This window comes from Staurois parvus, unplaced genomic scaffold (assembly GCF_062004578.1).
Source record: "Staurois parvus isolate SC_StPar_1 unplaced genomic scaffold, SC_StPar_1.0 ptg000287l, whole genome shotgun sequence".
Lineage (NCBI taxonomy): Eukaryota > Metazoa > Chordata > Amphibia > Anura > Ranidae > Staurois > Staurois parvus.
Window position 1 is genome coordinate 29,513,478 of NW_028318083.1, and position 23,891 is coordinate 29,537,368.

Sequence of the window (23,891 nt, forward strand, 5' to 3'; positions counted from 1 at the left end):
TATAATTATACCTCAGAAATATACCCCATGTAATTATAGCTCAGAAAATTACATTGTTTAAAAGAGTGAGTACCTTGCTCAATAAATTGAATATACAGTACAGAAGAAAATGGTACTGCATACTTTGTGGGGAATCCTGTAGAAATATTGTTTCATATTTCTAAAAGCATTTATTTGCATTTTTATTCAAAGTCGGTTTTATATAATTGTTAGGGTGAAGTAAACTAATTTTCAAATTACAAGTCTGCTAACTTTGCTATATAAAAACCTATTTGTTTAAGCACTGCAGTTTGAAACAATTCAGCTTCAATGGAACTATGAATAATGAAACATTTCTTGATATTAGTGAGGCATATTTCTTTTTAATTGTTGAATATTCTAAAGCATTTAAACAAGGTGATGTGGTGCAACAACACATAATATATTTAGTCAAAAATAAAGCACAATGAATTTATTATTAAACAGAAATACAACTTATCCTAACCAAGCTACAGAAAGTTTTATCACAAGCTTAACAGCAAAATGCCTTGCTTTAACTAGCTCAGGTATTGATACAATAATACACAATATTTTATACATAATGTACATTTATTACATGTTTACAGAAGTAATTGACAAACTACTCACAATAAATTGCATCCTTTAGTGTTGGAAAGTGAAATAAAAAAGATATTTATTTAAAATTTGAGCAGAAAACAAGTGGATCTGTTACCCATGAGAACCATTAAGACTCTTGTTATCTTCATAAAGTATGAAATGAGCATAACTTATGGTTAGCCGAAGTTCCCTAGTTGCTGCAAAATCAGGCATTTTCAGTGTGTTTTGTAGCACATTTTTACATGTATTTTTGATTTTTCTTTCATCTTTTTTTCAGGCTTCGTGCAATTTTTGTACGAGGAGGAGACTGATTGTTAAGCACAAATCCTTGCCCAAAATGCTCCAAAAATGCCCCAAAATGACATATCCATGCAGTTTTCATGTGATCCAACTTAAGTCTTTGTATTGTAGCACAATGGCAAGTGCAGGAGAAATTGCTCTAGTGTGAACGGGGCCTTAGGAATAATAGCTAGGTTGTATAGCAACAACATACTTTGTGAAAATGAATAAATTTAAAATGGTACTATTTGCACGCTACATAAAGTTGACCTATACTAATGTGTTGATGATCAACTGAAGTCACAGAAACAATTATGGTCTTAAATAAACAATATATTATCAATCTTTTTCATAGCCTTACATCTACTTTCCTGTTGCAGTAGTTGTTCATGTTGTCTAAATCTAATTGTGCAGTTTAATATGTACCAGGTTAGACCCACTGTAACTCGCAGAAACACGGTCTGACCTGACATACCTCTTCTCTGATCATGCACACAACATAGCTTTCCCTGCCATATACAACAAAGTAGGGATACATCTGCTAAGGGGTGTTGCTGTTACCACCAGCACAAAGCAATGGAGGGAAAGTGCAAGAAGCAGCATTTACACTGGGAGAAAAGGGTATTTTAAAGCATTTGATAGCATAAATTTGTCACAAATTGTAACACGTGGGAGTGCAGAACTATAAAGAGACGTGAGACTACATATTGTCCTTAACATAAAGCCATGATAACTGTTTTAATCACTTACCATCCCTTCGCTGTTGAAGGGGTTGCACCTGCAAGCATCATCCTGGTATCACACTTTTCAGCCAGCCATTCTCTGTTTTGTAGAAGTGATTGAGTGGCTATACAGCCACTCAATCACTTCTGCAGGCAGCAGAAGGGGGTCCCTCCCCTACACCTCCTGTGCAAATCTAAACTAGTAACCTGTAAAGGCTTTTAATGCTTTGCCTATTGAGAGTTTTAGGTACTGTAGTTTGGAACTGTTTCACAGATGTATGCAATTTTAAAACATGACATGTTAGGTATCTATTTACTTGTCATAACATCATCATTTATGTTTTAACAAAAATTGGGTATTATATTGTGTTTGTGTTCACAAAAACTCGTGAAAGTGTATTTTTCCTGAAAATTTGTGTTTGAAAGCTTGCAACACAAATATCGAGCAGCATAGAAAATTGCTGCAACAACAAATTTATTCTCCAGGGTGTCTTCTTAGAAAAATATATAATGTTTAGGGGTTGTACATCATTTTATAGAAAAAAAATATTCTGTGTGTGAGCAAAATGTCAGAATTGGCCGGGATGGGAAGTAGTTAATGGGATAGAAGAGTAGAAGCTAAATACAGTTACCTTTACTGTAGGAAATGCATGCCCTTAACTTTTTAGGCTCCCTTTCTCATAATGAATAATGCATTGTTGTCTCATCAGTCACAATCCCCTTTATACAGTAAATATCACATCAATACAATGATCATTATTGTCTAAATGCACTGAATACCATGACATTTTAGAGTTATAAGGACAGTCAAGGCCACAGCACATTGATAACTAAAGTTGAATATCCATGATACTTTGCTGTGGTATTTCTACATTAGGAAATCTGTATGAATAAACTCTGTTAATCTCATATTGCCTTCTAATTATATTGCTTTCCAATGGTTGCTTGATGCTCCACATGCCCTACATGTTAATTTATTATGATTATTATTATTTTTTATCTTTGTACCAAGTTCAAAGTTGAAATGTTTTCTCTTTTCCTGACAGACATCATATATTTTTTTTATTAATCATCAGCCTCCCTGCCAGTCCAAGTTGCTAATTGTGATGTTATATCCGTGCAGCTTTAGCGATAAAAATAGAGAAAATTCCTATGTTTGCTTTGTCTTTTAACATCTTCCTCACCATCTCTGCTCAGTTCAAGATGCTGAACTTATGCAACTGTTAAATGACCAACAAAACCAACCCCAATGATCTTAAAATTTTAGGATGCAAAATTCTAAGAGAACAGATTTATATGTGTTCAGATCAAACAGAGGTAAAATGTGTGTCATAGCACAATTTATTTTCTGCTTATACATTAACTCAACATATAGTATTTAGCCATATAAGTAAGAAAATGTGCAAATTGTGGCAGATTGTCCAGCTTAGAATCGAACTGCAGTGTCAAATTGGATACATTTTGAATAAAACTGACCTTAAAAATGTTACTGATTGCTACATATAAATTTGTAGGACTTCAAATCACCAAGAATAATAATTCCAATATATATTTTTTAATTTAAAATAATAAATCAGTTCAAAATGTGCAAAACATGGTTTTTATACACATATAGGTGTCATTTTATGACACAGAGAATAGCTGTGATTCAGAGGATCACAACTATTCTCTGGTCATTCACAGTTTATGACACTCAGAAAACATGTTCAGCCCTTCACTGGAGATCTGTGTTCTCCCTCCAGATTCTGCAGCCCAGAGCTGGAGAATCGGAGGGACTGCAAACTAAGCAGAGATAATTTACCTCTTAGTAAACTGATCTTTTACTGTAATCTTGCGAGATTATAGTAAAATCAACCGTTTTCCAGCGTTTGTAGACCGTTCTCCCTTCGTTTGGAGAACTGATCTACATATGCTTCATAAACGGCATTCACAGGAGAACTGTGTTCTCTGAGAATGCCGGAGAACTGAGCAGCGATCTATTACTGCTGGTTCATAAACGGACACCATAATTTCAATTTCAATTTTTGGAGAAGAAGAAACTTATTTGGGCTAATCAGGCATTCTGTATTCACGTGTGCTGACAAATAAAAAACTGTTCTTTCTATTCTATTCATATGTTGAGGGCAGGGAGGTTACCTGTCTGTTTTGCTTAACCACAGCCAAGAAAAGTTAGGTTTCTAGTCTGCCTGTGCTGAGTGGTAGAACTGTAAAACCTCAGGACTTGGTGGGCAGAACTACAAATCCTTTGCCAGATAAGACAACTCCCATAAATGATTTTTCAATTGTTTTAGCTGTTTGCTTGGAGTTCAGCTTTAAAGGAAGCCTATGTTGATAGAATACTTAGGCTTCCATTGCTAACCGTTCCTTAAAATAGCAGATATACATCCATCAATAAATAAGACTGTTAAAGCAATCATAAAATGAGCAAGACTGTAAGACTTTCAGCATACAGCAGGTACTTCCAGGTCACTTCAATGACCAGATGCACTAAATCCAGAGCTGTTCTGGTATATATTCCCCATTCCAAGCACTAGTCTTCACCTAACATTAGTGGGCTAAATACTTGTATTAGAAGGCAGGAGTGGGCAGATCCAGACTTTTGATAAAGATATATAGGTAGTTGTTTGCATAGCAGGTGGGTCAGAGCTCTGCTTGTACCTGATGCTGCTTATCATGTACTAACAATAGCAGTTCTGTTAACCTTTTCTTCAGTAGACTTCTGATAACACTCCAGTGCACCACATTTTTGGCTTTGCAAAATAGTAATGGTATGCTCATGTATATCCAAAATATTGTACAGTGTTCTGCTTCTTCTAAAACATTCCTACAATACTATTTCTGTTTATTAATAGCACTGAGGGCATAGAGCTGTATAATGGGTTGATTTTGCTAGTAGTAGGTAACAGAAAAGCGCCATATAGTTTTAGCTTAGTATTTCCTGTTTTTTTTTTAATTCTGTTAGCAATAGCAACATAACATACAGTATATAGCGCTGATAAAATTACCATTGGTACATTAGTACAAGGATAATGGGTTAAAAGGCTTATAGAAAGAGTTATTTACCAAAGAAGTATTTTTTCCTTAACTCAGTGCGCCTGCCTCCAATTTACAGTGCCAACCATCTGTAGTCCACTTAAAAAACAAAATAGTTATTTATCTTCTATATGCACAAATAAAGTAAAACACAGACTAAGGCTGCTTTCATACTGATCCGTTTTTCTTGGCTGACCATGGATTCCTATGGAACTCAATATACTGATCTGTTGTGAGTTTGGTGCAGCTTGCTGCATTCTTGGTGCAGGGGAAACCAACGGAAAAAACGTAAAAAAAAAACCCTAAACAAACGCATCTCAAATTCATGTTGAGTAACATGTCCTGGAAAAAAAACGCACTTCAAATGTGGTAAAAACACAGCAAAAATGAATATGAATTTTTGCTGCATTTTTGCTATGGATCAGTGTGCAAGTAGCCCTTACAGGTCTAAGTTAAGAAAATCTTCCCTTGCATATTACATGGAATAATTGATTACAGAGGGGCATATTTATAAAGCAGTAAATGTTAGATTCACCAAACATTTCATGCAGGTGAATTAATAAGTGTAATTTTAAACACATTCACCAGGAATATACACCTACAATGAATAAATGTAGCACTAAACACATAATCACTATGAAAATACTATGACATGCATTAAAAATTAATTGTCCAAATTGTATTGTGAAAAATTTAATCAGGTAGTAATTTGTATCATTCCTGCATTGTTTTGACAACTGTTGCCAGTTTCTAAAGGCAGTTATACCTCACCAATGTAATTCCATACTTTTATAAAGAACTCAACTATGTCCATGGAAACATCATGCTTTATACATTAATTTCTTTGTGCAGTAAGACATCAAAAATATGAATCTTATACATCTTTATATTCAATTAAGCCTATAAAATAAAAGAAGACAAACCTTTTTGACTAAGAAAAGAAAATATTAATATTTGAATCTGTTTGAATCCTTGAGAAAACCCTTGAGTGAGCCTGTGCCACATTAATTGTTTGAGTACGTCTGTTTAGTTTATTTAGCAGGAAAAAACAACAACATTGTCAGATGTCACATTCAAAAGTAGTGTATCTTATAATTATATGTATGAGCAAAACATATTTCTTTTCATTTCCTGCAATGTATACATATAAAATTGAAGATAGTAAATATACTTTATATAATTTTGTTTTAGCATTTGTAATTTTTGAGCTCGCATGCTGACCTACACATTGCATGATATTAATAAATTATTAAATATAGAATTTAAAAATGTACATTGCATCTAAATGATGCTCCATCAAATAAAGCCTCTTGTGTGTTATCAAATAGCTGGCACACATCAGTTGACCATCACACTAGACACATTTTTTAAAATAATTGCACAATTATTAACAATAAAAGCTGAACTCCACAGAGATATAAAAGACACAAATGAATACAGATCTGTATTCATTAATAATTCATTAAATGTGGTATCTTAAATGCAAGTAATGTTAATGTATCAGCCTCTTCCAGTCCTTGTACAGCAGAGCTCTACAGGGAAATAGAGAAGTGGTATACGGAGCTTTACTGCAGTGCTTATGCGATAAAAAGGCTCACTCTGATTGAAGGAGAAAATAGAGTGACATGAGAGATGAGCTCATCAGTTTTCTCATTTTCCTTTCAATGTACCCACAAGCTGAGAAGGGACAAGACCTGTTAGTGCTAACGAACTACAGTATAGGAATACATGTTGCATGCCTTTCCAAACAGAGCTGTGCTGTGTGGCAAAGACGTGCAAATTTCTGGACTGGATAAACAGGATCCTTTAGTAAATACTTTAGCAAGTTTGTGAATTGAGGTTTCATTCTGGAATTCAACTATAAATCATTATTCATAAAAAGGATACTTTGAATCATTTATGTATGAAAAATGTTTTATAGCATGCGTTTTAATGGCATTACCAGTTTTATTGTAAGAAGCTACACTTAACAGCAGAAATAATAACAGCATACCAGATATTTAAAATGCATCACAGGATATAATAAAAGACACTTAATTACATTTTTGTATACAACATAAACCAGCTCAGGCAGCATGTTGCATGATTTTCAAAAATAAAAGTATTTTCATTTACAGCTTAAAACTTTACCAGGATAGCCTTCTCGTGTCTCTTTTGATTAAGAGTACTTCATTTGTTTTTGTACCTATCATGTAGTAGCAGTAGCTTAAAATATGTAACTTAGTAAATGTAAGCTAACTGAAGCAAATGCCAGCTACGTACATCAAAACTAAACAATGTACTTTCAATTTTGGCCAAGTATCCTTGTGCTTTGAAACCTCATTACTGCACGAAAAGATCTGATCATTGCAACCGTATCATCTTAGTCAAACATGAGTGCAGTTTGTAGAAGGAGGGGTTTCCATTTTGCTTTTTATTTCTTTAGCATCAGTCTGCATGGAGTCGCAGCCAATTTGGCATTTAAATACTTGCTTGTAGGCCTTCCGGAAATTTTCAGAGAGGAAAGCATAGATGATTGGATTCACAGAAGAGTTGCTGTATGCAAGACAATGGGCAGTAATCCTGAAGACATATGAAGCTTGCGTCAGTGGAAAGTTTCCAAATTCAACCCACATATAGATCACATGATGAGGAAGCCATGATATTCCAAACACCACCACAACGACCAAAACAGTCTGAGCTGTCTGTAGAAAGACATAAAATACACAGCATGCATATTAATACTAATCTCTGGGATAATGGCATTATTTAATCACAGTATACTAAGAACCGTAATGTGCAATAACATATCAGTGTTGTAACAAAATAGTATTAATACAGCTAACACATGGTCAGGTATGCTTTATATTATCCATACTTACACACTTGTTATCCGTTATTAACCCCTAGATACCGAGTGCACACAAATATGCGGTCTTTGGGCATCTAGGCCTTGACGCATATTTGCATATCAGTTGAAAATACATATCTGCTGACAGTGCACACCCTGCGCACTCTTAGCACATATGTCCATGACTCACGGAAAGGTCCCGATCTCCCCTTGTGATCAGGACCTTTTCCGATCATGTGACTACCATGACTGCAAATCACAGCGGTCACACGACCCTAAATCAACCCCGCCTCCTGGATTCTGAAGCCTCTTAAAGGGCCAGGAGGTGCCGCCGCAAAGGGGTTAAAGAGGTCATCTTTATGGTTGTCATTACCCTTTATCTATCTATCAATCTAATAATGAATAACTATAAATGCATCAAAGCAGATACAATTTATATAAACTGTAATAATTTTGTGTCAAATTTATTTCTTCAAATTTTACAAAAGAGATCTGGGAGAAAGTAGAGTGGAGACATTGCTGGAACTAGCAGCTAAGGAGTTCCTTGGTGGAATGATGAGGAGATGGAGAGTTAAGTCCCTGCAGACCTGGCATACTGGGAGCAGACTGGAGTGGAATTCTCAGTAAAACAAAGTGTACATTGACCTGCTTATTTAAAATAAGAGGTCATCATTATTTGGTAAGTGAGCATTTTTTCACTAAACACTTGGTGAACCACAGAATGAATTGTTAGTTGACACAGTGGTGGAGGAATATGAAGAATAAGCAATCTAAGTGGCTCACTGAAAATTAATTTTGGAACTCTTATAATGGAATATTATTCTCACTGAACATTATCTTAGTATAATTTTGTAACGCTTATAGTGGAATATTATTGATATTATTTTCACTTCATACTGGATTTTAATAATTTTTCAAATATTGGGTGTATGGTTATATATATTTGTATATAATGTGTGTATAGTGCTGCATTTTTGTATCAAATGTATTTGTACTTTTTTTTATAAACTGCAATAACAGTCCCCCTTTTCCTTTATATTTTTTAGATACATGCTAATAATAATTTTTTTCAGGCACAATGTCTCTTACTAAATTGACTGATTAAGGCATTCAGGACAAGGACCAATGAGGGGCTCTGACTCACTTGCCTGTAGCTTTCAGCTTGAGGTATTGAGTTCTGTAAACAACAAGCTTTTTACAATAAAGGAGCAAAGAAGACAGAGGGAATCATAAAGAGGAGCCTGCTGACTGGATAGAAGAATGCATACAAATTCCTCAAATATTTTATTTTTTACCTGACTTGAAATTAATATATTTTTTTTGTGCTGAATAGGTATGAGGTTTAGGTTCACTGCTACTGTTTGTTTTAGGCAAATCCTCCATGTTTGAGATTCTCTGACCTGGAAAATTTATTTGAAGATTTTTTTAAAATAATACTACCCCTTATGGCACTTAAACTATAGTGAGAAGGCTTAGAAGGGCCAATAAGGGGGGTGCGCCCGTAGTCTTCTGGGACCTGTCACGTGTCCCAGAAGGCTATGGGGAGGGAGGACAACTTCCGCTTTGATTGCCTAGGCAATCACAGTGGAAGTGGAAGATGGTACCTGTAAAATTTGGGTACCTGCTCCCCCCCCCCCCCGCTCCCCAAAGGTGCCAATCCTTAATGGGGAGCGGGGGACAAAGCAGAAAAAAAAATTCCCCTTTTGGGTGGAACTCAGCTTTACCCATCTCACAATGTAACATTTGTGTACACCACAACCTCCTATTTCCATAGTAAAAATAAAAGTTAAGCATACACCAGTTAGGCATATCATCACTAATCAACACTAGCCAATTTCAAGCTAAGCTATTCTCCCTCAAATTGTCCTACTACTGGACCATTTTGCACTGGTGTATCATCTTAATGAATGGCTGCTACGGCTGTATGTAAGCCAAGGTGATTGGAGCCAAAAGAACTTCCACAGCCAAATACAACTTATGTGCTGGCAGTTTGTGCTGTTACAGAGACTGTACGTGAAAATCAATTTGTAACACCACGTACAGCTTTAAGGCATGTCAAAGCATGTTATTTATTGGATTTTTTTTAATGTTGCTGCCAAAATTGCATCTTTCCATTGACATCACTGGCATTTACCTCTACAGATTGCAGAATTTTCCCCTTGATGAATTGAACCTGGGAAGATTCTCCCAACGCTTGTCAATACGGAAAATATATACACATCCACTATATATTCCTTTTCAATGAAACTTTTGTTGAGAGAGTTGCATGCTTCCATGTAGCTATTTCCTACTTTCTTCTGAAATGATAGTTGCTAGGCTGGCAAGGTGATCTAATGGCTTCAGTACTTTCTGAGTTACTAAGCCAAAGCAGGTATGCAAATGAGGAGTTCTGACTTTACTCTGACTTCAGTGTTGCAAAAGTGTTTCGGCTCAGCTACACAGAAAATACTTATGCCAAGGACAGACTGGCGCAACTTGCATTTTTGGAGGTTTGCAAAAAGGAAATCTGCTTTTGCTAATTTGCTTCTAAAAGGATCAAGTTCCGGGATGTCATCCTTATCCATTCTTTACTATTTATTGATTTGATGACATGAACCATTTATGTGCCTATCTAATATCCTCACACTTCTCCATGTGCATGCTTGCCCCTGGTTAATTACTGACTAAACACTGAGTGAAGGATGAGAATTACAGCCCCCGAGTTTACCCTCCATAAACTAGTCAGCGTTGGCAATTCCCTTATTTCTATTTTGACAGTTTTTTTAAAGCGGAACTTCACCCATAAAGGGAAGTTCCAATTTTCTGCCTCCTTCCCCCCTCCTGTAACACTTTGGATACATACATTTTTGGGGTGCCTGGTTTGGACAAATACCTGCTTCCACTCGGATTTCCCAAGCCAGGAGAAATCACCTAGTTCAACCCCCTCCTCTTTGCCCGTAGCCTTCTGGAACACATCACAGGTCCCAGAAGGCTGCAGGACTATTCACAAAGTGTAGCGTGGCCTGCTCATGCGCAGTGGGAAGCCGGCTGTGAAGCTGCAAGGAGTCACAGCCAGCTTCCGTTTGTAAACATGGCAAAGCCAGGGACCTGAAGACTGGAGAACTGGCCTGAATGGGGATGGCGCTGGATCCTTTGACAGGCAAGTGTCAGCGTCAGTATTTATAGCTACTGACTTTTATTTTTTTTTATACAGCCTGAATATCCTATATAACAAGCTTTTGCTTCTATTTTAGCTACAACACATAAGCAGAAAGACAATTCAAGCAGGAACAATAAACAGCAGCAACATTTACAGTAAAAATCTCCCTTCCCATCCACGAAACATGGGATACTGACCAGAGACTGGAAAAGCGATAAACGATTAAAGAATAAATTTTACAATATTACAGGAGAACATCCTTATGACACTCCGTGTATATGAAGCAGTCTATTACTGTTTAGTTTGTGTTGAGGTTATACTAATAAAAGGTTGCCAAGTTTTAAAGAATGGCTCCATGTTTTTTTATTTGTTTAAGATTGTTTCCAGCCATTCTCTTCTGAAAAGGAAGTGAACATTTTAGTAACAATTTCCAGGCTAGGGTCTGTTGAGTTTTGCGTCCAAGGTAGAATTTTCTGGTATCCACACACCTGGTATATAAAGGCCCAATCTGTATGTCTTAGATTTAGTGTACTATCAAGACCAGATAAAATAATGAAAGAGGCACACCCTAAAGAAATTTGAAACAAGCATGTATTCTATTCCAATGGCCCATTATAATACCATTGTCTCACATACAGTGAAATAATCAGACCTCTTTTCAAAAAATATTTAGGACATTTTTGTAAAAGTTGCACTAATTGACTTTACACTGATTTTTGGTTTTATTTGCCCTGTCTAACAATTTATGCACGTTGGTAATTAATGTATGATAATTATTTAACTAAACAGTATGGTTCAGTAAATCAGGAAAATTCCACATTTTGTTAACAAAGCCCATGTTATAAACAAAGAACATACGTTTCCAGCAGCTAACACCTTCAAACTTTGCTGTTTCACTGCTCTCCAGCCACAGCCGGTAATTCACACAGTGGGGTTGATTTACTAAAATTGGAGAGTGCAAAATCTGGTGCACTTGTGCATGGTAACCAATCAGCTTCAGCTTGTGCAATTAAGCTTTGACAAAAAAATCTGGAAGCTGATTGGTTTTTATTCAGGGTTGCACCAGATTTTGCACTCTTTAATAAATCAACCTCACAAATTCCTCTCACCTTGCTTGAACATCACTATAGGACATACAAGCTGAGAGGGGGGTAGGGGCTACAGCATTTGTCAGAGGGAGCAGCTATATGAAACCTTGAAGTGTAGACTGCTTGCAGTGGCTGGGAAGCAGCAAAGTTTGAAGATTTGAACCTCAGAAAACTAAGTCTACATGCTTTTATCTTAGAGTGTTGGCTTTGTTTACAAGTGAGCATATGGTCACAAAAGTGGTGAAAAAGTACAGGAAATGTAAACAAAATTACTAACATTTCATATAAGCTGCTTTAACGCGTTAAAGCAGATTTCAAGAATTAATTAAAATATTTTGCAGCTTTAAATTGTTAATAAATCCAGGACCCTTTATTCACTATATCTGGTCTCCCAGAGTACACAGAACATGCAAGTGCAATTATTTTAGTAAATACAAACTGCTAAATACCTTTTCTCATCAGCAGTATATAGCAGTCTTGTGGCTTCTATCAGTGTCCAGAAGAGCACTGCTTAAAGTTTGTAAGAGGAGTTTTAATTTTGCTCTTGGAGGATGCAGAACCCCTGACCTCTGTCTAGACAGTACGGATTGGCCCTGTGCTAATCACATGCACTCTCCCGAAAAAAAAACAAACCTCTCTAGCAATACACACCAAATTGAGCATGTGCAGAGTGACTTCAGACAATATGTATTATCAGGAGATAAGAGGGGAACACTGAAATAAGGGGAGGATCAGAGAAGTCAGGATCAAACAGCCTTTTTACACAAACCCCTTAGGTTCCCAGTGTGTATAACAATCATTCTTTACTGCATATACAGACTGATTTAACTGTTGTGGGTTTAGTAACATTTTAAAGTAACACTTGATGATCCTGTATTAAAAAGCTTGGTGCAGACACTTCCTCAATAGGATTATAATGTTCTTTCCCTGTGTTATCACCCTCTTAGGGCTCGTTCACACTTGACTGTTTTACCAACGCTTGCCAAACGCCCCTATAGTGTTTGGCAAGCGTTGGTCCGGCGTTTACGAAGCGTTTTTTAACGCTCGACAAACGCTCCGAAAACGCCACATGCGCGGTTTAGCGGCGGTTGCTAGGCGTTTGCCGAGTATTAAAAACGCCCCACAAACGCCTATAATGAAGTTTGAATGGTGTTACGCTCCGCAAACGCCCCGCAACCACGTTGCAACTGCACCGCAAACGCCGGCCGTTTGCAGAGCGGCACCATAGACTAGGGTAGGAGGCTTCAACGCCTCCTGACTTGACCAGAGGCGTCCGTTTTGCCGCGACGCGATGCTAACGCTCCCATTAGAACAGCACCATGTGCTGCAATGTGCATGATTGCCCGAGGCGTTTGGGAAGCGGTAAAACACTTCCCAAATGCCTCTCTGCCGCCTGCACACAACGCTAGTGTGAACGTAGCCTTACATATACTCTTTATGGAGTCTACAAGCATATGGGCTGATACACATTACACAGGCATGTTACACTTTTGTCACCTTCAGGAAATATCCCCCTAAAAATGGTAACAGTTGCAAGAGTGCATGCCTGTAGACAGAAAGGGGTTTCAAAGATGCAGCAAGAGATCACCATTACTGATTTGCAACAAATAACAGAAAATAATTAAGAATTAAGAAAAAAATATGGTAATTGATTATGATACCCCCCCTTTAGTAAACTAAATTTCATGCAGGTGGGGTTTACACAATATTTAAGCCAGGCTACACACTTTTTTTTGGCTCTGCGGGTCACTGTCAGTTGATTACAGGCTTTGCAACCCTTTAAAATAGTCTGGTGAAAATGGTTTACTTGACTTTATTTTGTAAGAACTATCTTTCCAGGGCATTATCTAATGAAAGATATGAGCTAGATAGGAGCTAAAAAGTACCTCCAAGCTTGAAAAAAAGGAGACATACAGTATGTCTCAGCTAATCTGCAACTAGCATCATTATAGCTCATCAAAAGCAGTTTATACATTAGTTAAATATTTATTTATTTCAGGTGTGTATACAGCACCACCACTTTACACATATATTGTACATTCACACCAGTCCGCAACCCTCAAGGGGTGTACAATCTAAGGTCCATAACTTACATTCATACATACTAGGGCCAATTCACACAGGATCCAATCAACCTACCAGCATGTCTTTAGAGTTTGGGAGGAAACTGGAGTACCCAGAGAAAAACCAATGCAGGCACAGGGAGAACATACAAACTCCAGGCAGGTGGTGCTGTGGCTGGGATTCGAACCAGCAACCCTAGTACTGCCAGATGGTGCTAACCATGTAGCCACTGTGCTGCCTCAATCTGAAGTCTTCTTTCACTAGCAGGGGTGGACTGACCATTTGGAAACTCGGGCACTGCTGGAGGGCCCGGGGTCAGTAGGGGGCCCCATGAGATGCCCCTGGTACCTTTTTCATAGGCTTTTTTTGAGTTTGGGCAAGGACACAGGTGCCCCATGATCCCCTATTGCCCGGGGGCCCCATGAGTTGTCAGTTCGCCCCTGTTCACTAGTTTAAAGTTTTGTGATGGGGGTTGCCGCTGAAAGGAAATCCAAGCCTAACTTATTTTTCCTCTCTAGCAAGACAATTTAGCAGACACAGAGGTGGTTTATGTTAAATAGATTTGATTTAATAAAGAAGCAGAGAATAGTTACTTTACAAAGAGAATTTAGCCTAATGTATTATTAAAACGAAAATTAAAAATGTAATATCTTGCAGATTACTGATCATTAGATGTGGTGGCTGTTTTTTTTTCCTCTGTTTTCACCTGGTGATCTGGCCAGTAACACACATCCCATATTAAAATGCCTACACTCTGGATGAAGGAGCACAGGGGCACCTTTGGACTGCAACATTGTCAGTCTGGGGGGAGGGGGTGTTAGATGTACTAGCAAATTTGGATACACTAACAAATTGAAGCCAAATGCAAGATCACACTTTATAAGCAGTTACAATAAGTGTTTTTTTTTTATCCTTTAGGGACAAAGGTTTTAAATAAATAAATACCAGCGTATCATTGTAAGCATTCCTGTCAGTAGTAAATGGTTTGCATCATCCCTTTAACTGCTACATCTGCAAGAAAGTGTGTTCTTTTGAAAAACAACACTTGCTAGATCACCAGTTGAAAATAAAGGGGAAAAAAGCCTAAAAAGAAAATGAATGCAGCCATTACATCTAAGAATTGGTAAGCTGCAATATATTAAAAATTTGTTTTTGGGTTTAATACCATATCAAAGTAAAACTATGCTTTGTGTATAAAGAAAAAAGAAAAAAATAGGATTTCTGCATGATATGATTGGATGATTGGCATGAACACAGCTTTACCGTATTTAATAAACTAAGTAAACATTATCTTTGCTAAGTAAACAATCTCTACTCCTTTAGTAAATTAACCTCAGTGTTTAGCGGAAGAATATTATTTGTTGCACACAAACAGTAGCTCAGAATAGAAAGTCTCCTCCGGAGATGTGTTCAACAGCTGGTTATAAAGCTTGAGCTTTTCCAAAGCTTTATTAAGATGTGATGCCAGATAGTTAAAAATGTAATGTTGAGAAAATTATGCAAATGCTTTTTTAATTGTTTCTTGTTATAATCTGAAGATCCTTATATAATATATTCTCTTATTTTGCCAAACAAATTTACCAAATAGTTTTAGTCTGTTTTTTGGTGTAATAGCGGGAATGTCTCCAGTGAGCATAACAGTTAAAGTGGACCTGAACTCAAAAAGCAAACATTTGAATCTTTATATTCATTCAGGAACCAAAAATGTAAATTGTGCCTGAGTAATACCCTGAAAGATATACAACTTATTGTCTGGAATTTCTCCTGAAAAATATCAATGAACTTCCTGTACCTTGAGCCTTATTGCTGTATTTATGCAGTATGGGATCTAAAGCTCTGTGCATCTTGACTGCTAATCTCATGAAATTTGGAGAGTTGCTGATGTCACTATGATGATGCTAACCATTCTCCTTACTAGAGAGAAAGTTGCAATGCAAAGATCTGGCATGGATGTCATTCCACTTCCTCAAACTCAATCTTTCAAAACTGAGCTCATACTATTCCCTCCAGCCTGTGCCCCCTCCCCTGACTTCTCCATCAAGATCAATAATACACCCATCAGTCCCTCCCCTCATGCCAGGGTGTTAGGTGTAATCCTGGACACCCATCTGTCCTTTCAGCCCAAATCCAATCACTATCCAAATCTTGTAGACGTCACATCTCCAAGATACGCCCGTTCTTTGAAACTACTAAGCAACTCATTCACTCCCTTGTTATCTCTCGCCTTGACTATTGTATCTCCCCCTTCATTGGCCTAACTCATTGCAGGCTATCCCCTCTTCAGTCTATCATGAGTGCTGCTAACAGACTCATCCACCTTACTAACCGTTCTGTATCTGCCACCCCCCTCTGCCAATCCCTCCACTGGCTTCCCATTGCCCAACGGATAAAATTCAAAACATTAACAATAACATATAAAGCCATTTATAACTCTGCCCCCAATTACTTCACCAATCTTGTCTCCAAATATCACCCAAACCGCACTCTCCTGTCCTTGCACAACCTCCTGCTCTCTAGCTCCCTTGTCTCCTCCTCCCATGCTCATCTGCAGGAGTTCCCCAGAGCCTCCCCCATCCTCTGGAACTCTCTACCCCAATTTATCAGACTTTTAGGCGATCTCTGAAAACCTCTCTCTTCAGGGAAGCCTATCCTGCCTTCAGCTAATAATGGAATCTTCTCTTCCTCCTACCAGTCCATCCCCCATAGTTATTACCTTTTGTACCACTAGCCCCTCCCTCTTAGATTGTAAGCTCCAAGTATCAGGGCCCTCCTTTCCCTCTTGTATTGAACTGTATTGTTGCTGTATTGTCTCCCTTTATATTGTGAAGCGCTGAGCAAGCTGTTGGCACTATATAAATCCTGTATAATAATAATAATAATAATAATAATAATAACCTCCACATTACTGCTACATCCTGATACATTTGTCCTGTAGATCTGTGCTTCCTCCACCTTTCCTGCTGATACTTGATTCTTCCGCTGCTAGTCATCAGGCCGATAGTCACCAAAGGGGAATCTCTGACATGGTGGAGCAAATCCCTGCTCCTCTACCAAGGTGGTCACCTCCAAACAGAGTTATAGTGCAAAACAAGGCAAGGCAAGTCAGTAAGGCCTCATTTACATAGGCAATGATGCCCGTATAGCATGAATGGGCTGTTTTTTACAGCGTCTCAACTACCAGGTGCTGTGTGCAGGCAATTCGCTCTAGTTTACTAGGACATAGCAGCTGCTGGTGATAATGTGACAGGAATGTAGGTGAGTGTGAGCGGCACCAAACATAGACAGAGTGCACATGGGACTGTTCTCCCGAACCCACATGCCTGTCCCATTAGTACCAGTGGTTATGTCTGATGGTCCTAAAGTGTTACTTAAACCCACAAGAGTAAAATAGGTCTGCATATGTATTAAAGCATACTTGTTGTACTCACTGTGGAATCTAAGGGGTTAATATTCCACAGTGTGTAAAAAGGGTGTTTGATCCTGTCTTCTCTGATCCTCCCCTTCTTATACTGTCATTTATTCATCTGCTGATAGAACAGAGCCTTGGGGGCAAGCTACATATGCTTACTTTGGTGTGTATTGCTAGAGAGGTTTTTTTTTCCTTGGAGAGTGCATGTGATCAGCACAGCGACAATCAGCACTGTCCAGACAGAGGTCAGGGGTTCTGCATCTTCCAAGAGCAAAATTAAAACTCCTCCTACAAACTTTAACCAGTGCTCTGCTCTACACTCATAGAAGCCACAAGACTGCTATATACTGCTGATGAGAAAAGGTATTTAGCAGTTTATATTTACTGAAATAATTGCACTTGCATGTTCTGTGTACTGTGGGAGACCGGATACAGTGAATGCAGGGTCCTGGGTTTAGTAACACTTTAAATGCCTGCATGCAAAACCTGGAAGTTGAAATACTTCAAACAAATGTCCCATTTGAGCTATACAGGCATCATCGCCCATTCAAGTCTAATAGGGAGGGAAAATCTGTGGCAGGAAGCCTACAGGGAGTACTGGTGAATAGTCCTTTGCTTGTCTTTTTGCATAGAATTTCCTCAGTTCAAGTTCTCTTAATAAGATTCAAATCGTTCACTCTTAGCAAAAAACTTGTCTAATTTCTTTCACATTCCAATTTGTATAGGGTCTTTTAAAAGCCTCAGAAGGCAATGCAAATGCGTTTTCGATCCGTAACTACTGAATTATTTACAGGTTCTTATTAAGATAATTTAATTGACAATAATCAGTTTCATTGATTGGATTGCTTTTAAGTTAATCTGGACTCCATTTGAAATGTTTAAAAGTAAGCATCCTGTCTAAGGCCAGACCATACAAGATGCCTTCTATTACTTTTAGTAATAAAAAAACCTCTTCTAATTTAATTTCATCTTGTAAAGTGGACTCTATCAAATTCCCATGGTCCATCCATAGCTCTTTCATGTGGCAAGTGATGTCTTTCCACAGCAGTGTCAAATCCCTTGGAAAGCTAATGTTATAGCCAGGTTAACGTGTATTTTCACTTCTGAAGCCACATTTGGATAACACCTACTTTGTATTTGTTACATTCTGTCATTTGCATAGCTAATGAAATATTAAAAAATGCAGCTTACTTTTTATATGTTCTGTTCTGGAAATTCCATCCTTGTAAAATCTTACTTGTTATCTTTGTTTATGAGGGGGCTAGGCAGCTGTGTTTGCCATAAATGTCTGTACTGTGCAGGCAGATCTTAATAATCAGCTGTCAAATAGATTGAAGTTCATCTGTTTTCGCAGGGTTCAACTGAATTTTGGACAGTTTGTGGCTGTCCCTGTTCAAATGATCGACTTTTGTGGAATGGACGAGTTGTAAAGCTTTCCAATAATCATCGGCTGCAGTTGATGGTCAGTGTATTCTGACAGTGATGGCTCCTACTTTTAGAATACAATGTCCTGGCGGGGAGATTACTCTATCAACCTCATTTGTGTGGATGGAGGAATCTTTAATTTTTTTTCATTCAGCCCGCTGCCTGAACGAAAAATAAAAAGCCATCTATAGCCGGCTTTAACCACTTGCCCTCCTGAGGATTTACCCCCCTTCCTGACCAGGCCATTTTTTGCATTACGGCGCTGCATTACTTTAACTGACAACTGCGTGGTCATGCAATGCTGCACCCAAATTAAATTTACATCCTTTTTTTCCCACGAATTAGCTTTCTTTCAGTGATCGCCTGTGCAAGTTTGAGAAAAAAAACTATATTTTTTACTTTTTGCTATTAAACAATTAAAAAAATCAAATTTCGTCATAAATGTACACCAAAATGTATTCTGCGTTATGTCTTTGCTAACAAAAATCCCAATACGCATAAATTAATTGGTTCACATGAAAGTTTGAGCGTTCACAAATGGTGGTATATATACTAGATTTTTTTTTTCTACTAGTAATGGCAGTGATCACCGACTTATAGCAGGACTGTAGTGGACATTCTGGGAGGAACTGACTTTGTGTCACTGACATCCCCAGTGACAACAATACAGTGATCAGTGCTAAAAAAAAAAAAGCACTGACACTGAACTAATGGCACCGGGCAGGAAGGGGTTAACATGAGGGCCAATCAAAGGGTTAACTGTGTGCAGGGAGTGTTTTACTAGAGGGCGGTGTCTGTGTGTTTCACTGTAATCACACTGCTCTGGATGACTGTGCTGTGCACAGCCATCCAGAGCAGTGTGCCTGAGCTGACAAGGAGGACTGTTAATAAACAAAACAGTCCTCCCCATCGGAGATCTTCGGAAATCACTGGGCGCTGGCAGGTAATTACCGACCGGGACCCGGTGATTGACAGCCATAAATGGCAGTGCGAGTAGGGTACGAGAGTGTCCCCTACCCAGAAAAGCAAAATCACATATATACGTAATTTTGCACACCCGTGCCGCCCTGTAGCAGTATTTCTGCTATATCCCAGATGGGAAGCGGTTAAGTAGGACTTTAGGCAAAACTTTTTTTTCATTTTGGGCAGAGTAAAGCTGGCCATACATTGATCGAATTTCAGCTGGTCAAGCATGTATGGGCAGGCTGGTTGTACACAAGTCGGCCAGCCTATTGGGTTTTAGCTGAGCGATCAGTGTCACCAGCTGTAGCCAGCAAAACTGATCACTGTATTCTGATGATGAGGAAGTTTCCCTGCTTTCAGAATACAATACCTCAGTGGTAGGGATTCCTCCATCCACATCAAATGTGTGAATTGGGGAATTGGTTCATTTTATTTTTTACCTGCTGGTTGAATGAAAAAAATGAATCATGTATGACTAGCTTAAGGGAGGGTTATAACCCCTGCAATCTGTGTACCATTGGGGACATTTTCCTGTCCCATAGCCGAAACAGAAAGTGAGTGAAAATACCTCTGAGGCTAGGTTCATACCTATGCAGTTTGCGTTTGATCCGTTTCTGCAGTGCTTTTTAAGGTCCATTTTGCATTTTTGCACATGTGGTTTTTATGTATTTTTGCTGCTATTTTGATGTGTTTTGCGGTTTTTTTCTTGTTGCTAGGCATATTAAAATGCAAAATGCAACAAAAATGCACTACATGCTTTTCTGCAGCATCTCCATTGAAGTCTATAGAACCAAAATTGCAACATTTTGCATTTAAAAAAGTCCCTGACCCTTTTCAGAAAATGCATCTGGTGAAAACGTGGAGATGTGAACGTGTCCCATAGGAAATCATGTTAAATGGACTCCCTAACAGAGGCACAGACAGCAAAAAAAAAAAAATATAAAATGACAGGAGTCCATCTCCACTCTTTCCCAAACTAAAAAAAAAAAAAAGCTATACTTTAATAAAGTGTTAAAGGGTAGAGGTTGAATGTCTTACAGTGCATGCTAGCTAGGATATATATATATATATATATATATATATATATATATATATATATACAGTCATGGCCGAAATTGTTGGCACCCTTGATATTTTTCCTGAAAATCAAGTATTTCACACAAAAAAGGTATTGCATTAACACATGTTTTGCTATACACATGTTTATTCCCTTTGTATGTATTGGAACAAATATAAAACAGAGGCAGAAAAGCAAATATGACATAATGTCACACAAAACCCCAAAAATGGGCTGGACAAAAGTATTGGCACCCTTAACTTAATATTTGGTTGCACACCCTTTGGAAAACATAACTGAAATCAGTCGCTTCCTATAACCATCAATAAGCTTCTGACACCTCTCACCCGGAATTTTGGACCACTCTTCCTTTGCAAACAGCTCCAGGTCTCTCTTATTGGAAGGACACCTTTTCCCAACAGCAATTTTAAGATCTCTCCACAGGTGTTCAATGGGATTTAGATCTGGGCTCATTGCTGGCCACTTCAGAACTCTCCAGCGCTTCTTTGCCATCCATTTCTGAGTGCTTTTTGACGTATGTTTGGGGTCATTGTCCTGCTGGAAGACCCAGGATCTTGGACGCAAACCCAGCTTTCTGACACTGGGCCCTACAGTGCGACCCAAAATCCTTTGGTAATCCTCAGATTTCATGATGCCTTGCACACAGTCAAGGCACCCAGTGCCAGAGGCAGCAAAACAACCCCAAAACATCATTGAACCTCCACCATATTTTACCGTAGGTACTGTGTTTTGTTCTTTGTAGGCCTCATTCCGTTTTCGGTAAACAGTAGAATGATGTGCTTTACCGAAAAGCTCTATCTTGGTCTCATCTGTCCACAAGACGTTTTCCCAGAAGGCTTTTGGCTTACTCAAGTACATTTTGGCAAACTGTAGTCTTGCTTTTTTATGTCTCTGTGTCAGCAGTGGGGTCCTCCTGGGTCTCCTGCCATAGCGTTTCATTTCATTTAAATGTCGACGGATAGTTCGCGCTGACACTGATGCTCCCTGAGCCTGCAGGACAGCTTGAATGTCTTTGGAACATGTTTGGGGCTGCTTATCCACCATCCGGACTATTCTGCGTTGCAATCTTTCATCAATTTTCCTCATCCGTCCACGACCAGGGAGATTAGCTACAGTGCCATGGGTTGCAAACTTCTTGATAATGTTGCGCACTGTGGACAAAGGCAAATCTAGTTCTCTGGAGATGGACTTGTAACCTTGAGATTGTTGATATTTTGCCACAATTTTGGTTCTCAGGTCCTCAGACAGTTCTCGTCTCCTCTTTCTGTTGTCCATGCTTAGTGTGGCACAGACAGACACACAATGCAAAGGTTAAGTGAACGTCTCTCCTTTTTATCTGCTTTCAGGTGTGATTTCTATATTGCCCACACCTGTTACTTGCCCCAGGTGAGTTTACAGGAGCATCACATGCTTGTAACATTCTTATTTATCCGCAGTTGTGAAAGGGTGCCAATACTTTTGTCCAGCCCATTTTTGGAGGTTTGTGTGACATTATGTCGAATTTGCTTTCTTTCCTCCCTTTTTTTGTTTTGTCCCAATACACACAAAGGGAATAAACATGTGTATAGCAAAACATGTGTTAATGCAATACGTTTCGTGAGAAATACATGATTTCCTGGAGAAATATCAAGGGTGCCAACAATTTCGGCCATGACTGTATATATAAATAATTTTTTTAATTATTATTTCATTATTTTTTTAATCTGTTTATTTATTTATTTTTACTTTTTTTGGTGTAATGTGTGAATGCAAATACTTGACACACATATAGTAGGCTTTTCTCAAATGTGATTGCAAAAGTAAAAATACACTTTAACCACTTCCCGACCGGCCGTTGTATATAAACGGCCGGACGGGGGTACTGCAGGGTCGGGTGGCCGTTTATAAACGGCCTCCCCGCACCCTGCTTGTGCGCGCTCCCTGGGAGCGCGCAGCACCGCGATCCGGTGCCGGCTGTGTCCTCCGGACACAGTGAAACACCGATCGTCGGACGGGACCTCTGTACGAGGTCCCGATCATGTGATCACTGATTGGCCAATCAGTGATCACATGCAAAGTAGTAAGCAAGATGTCACTTCTGACATCATTGCTTACTACGTGTGAAATCTGTGAATGATCACAGAGGTCACATGGTACAAGGCTATTCACAAAAGCCTTGTACCATGTGACAAGCTGTGACCAATCACAGCTCACTCAGTACTTCTCAATGAGTGCAAGAATGCACACAGAGAGAAATAGAAATGATTGCTTTTACATCCTATATGGGTGTAAAAGCAATCAGTGTAAAAAAAAAAAAAATTCTTCATCACCCCCCACAAGTAGTACAGTGTCACCATGGTGACACTGTACTGCTAGGGTGACAGTATGTAAAAAAAAAAAAAAAAAAAAAAAAATATAAAAAAAAAATAAAAATGTAAAAAAAAATGTTTGAAAATTATAATTTTTGGTTATAAACTAATTTGGATTTTTTTTTTTTACTAAAAAGATAACGGAATAAATTTTGGCTAAGATTTATGATGAAATATTATTTATTTGCAAAATTTAAAAAAAAAACACTTTTTTTCAAAATTTTTGCACATTTCATTTACATAGCAAAAAAAATACAAATCCTAGTGGTGAATAAATACCACCAAAATAAAGCTTTATCTGTCTCAAAAAAATGGTAAAAAATTAATTTGGGTACAGTGTTGCATGACCGCGCAATTGTCATTCAAAGTGTGATAGCGCTAAAAGCTGAAAATTGCCCTGGTCAGGAAGGGGGTAAAAGTGTCCGGTCTGGAAGTGGTTAAGCAACAAATCTACTGCAAACTCTGCTTGCAAAAGTTAGATGATGTTATTGCACAAAGCTGGGGTAATATCTTCCATTGATATGGCCAATAAGTGAAAAATAGAGGACAAGCGGGGAGATTTACTAAACCTGGTGCACTCTGAATCTGGGACAGCTGTGCATGGTAGCCAATGAGCTGCTAACCTCAGCTTGTTCAGTTCAGCTTATTGGGAAGCTGATTGGTTTCTATGCAGGGTTGCACCAGATTTTGCACGCTTCGGTTTTAGTAAATGACCCCCTAGGTGTGTAGATTTCAGAAAAGTTCAATTTGCTTCAAATAAGCACACTATTGCTTTAACTGTCACAGTAAACAACATGCTTACTGATTATATAAGCTCTAATAGAAACATACAATAAAGACTATCTTCATAACAAATGGGTACTAATAACCATGCTGCATCACCAAAACACCTATTAAATATAATTGTACACTATAT

General features: G+C 38.3%; 1 protein-coding gene across 1 annotated transcript in view; it reads right to left on the minus strand.

Moving 5' to 3' along the window:
• Positions 1-342: 342 nt before the first annotated feature.
• GALR1 (galanin receptor 1) overlaps positions 343-23,891 on the minus strand; it is a 380,651-nt gene continuing 357,102 nt past the window's right edge. Inside the window, exon 3 of the mRNA XM_089682357.1 lies at positions 343-7,315. Within this exon, the coding sequence (XP_089538483.1) occupies positions 6,998-7,315 (318 nt within the window). The 3' untranslated portion in view covers positions 343-6,997. The remainder of the gene's footprint in view (positions 7,316-23,891) is intronic.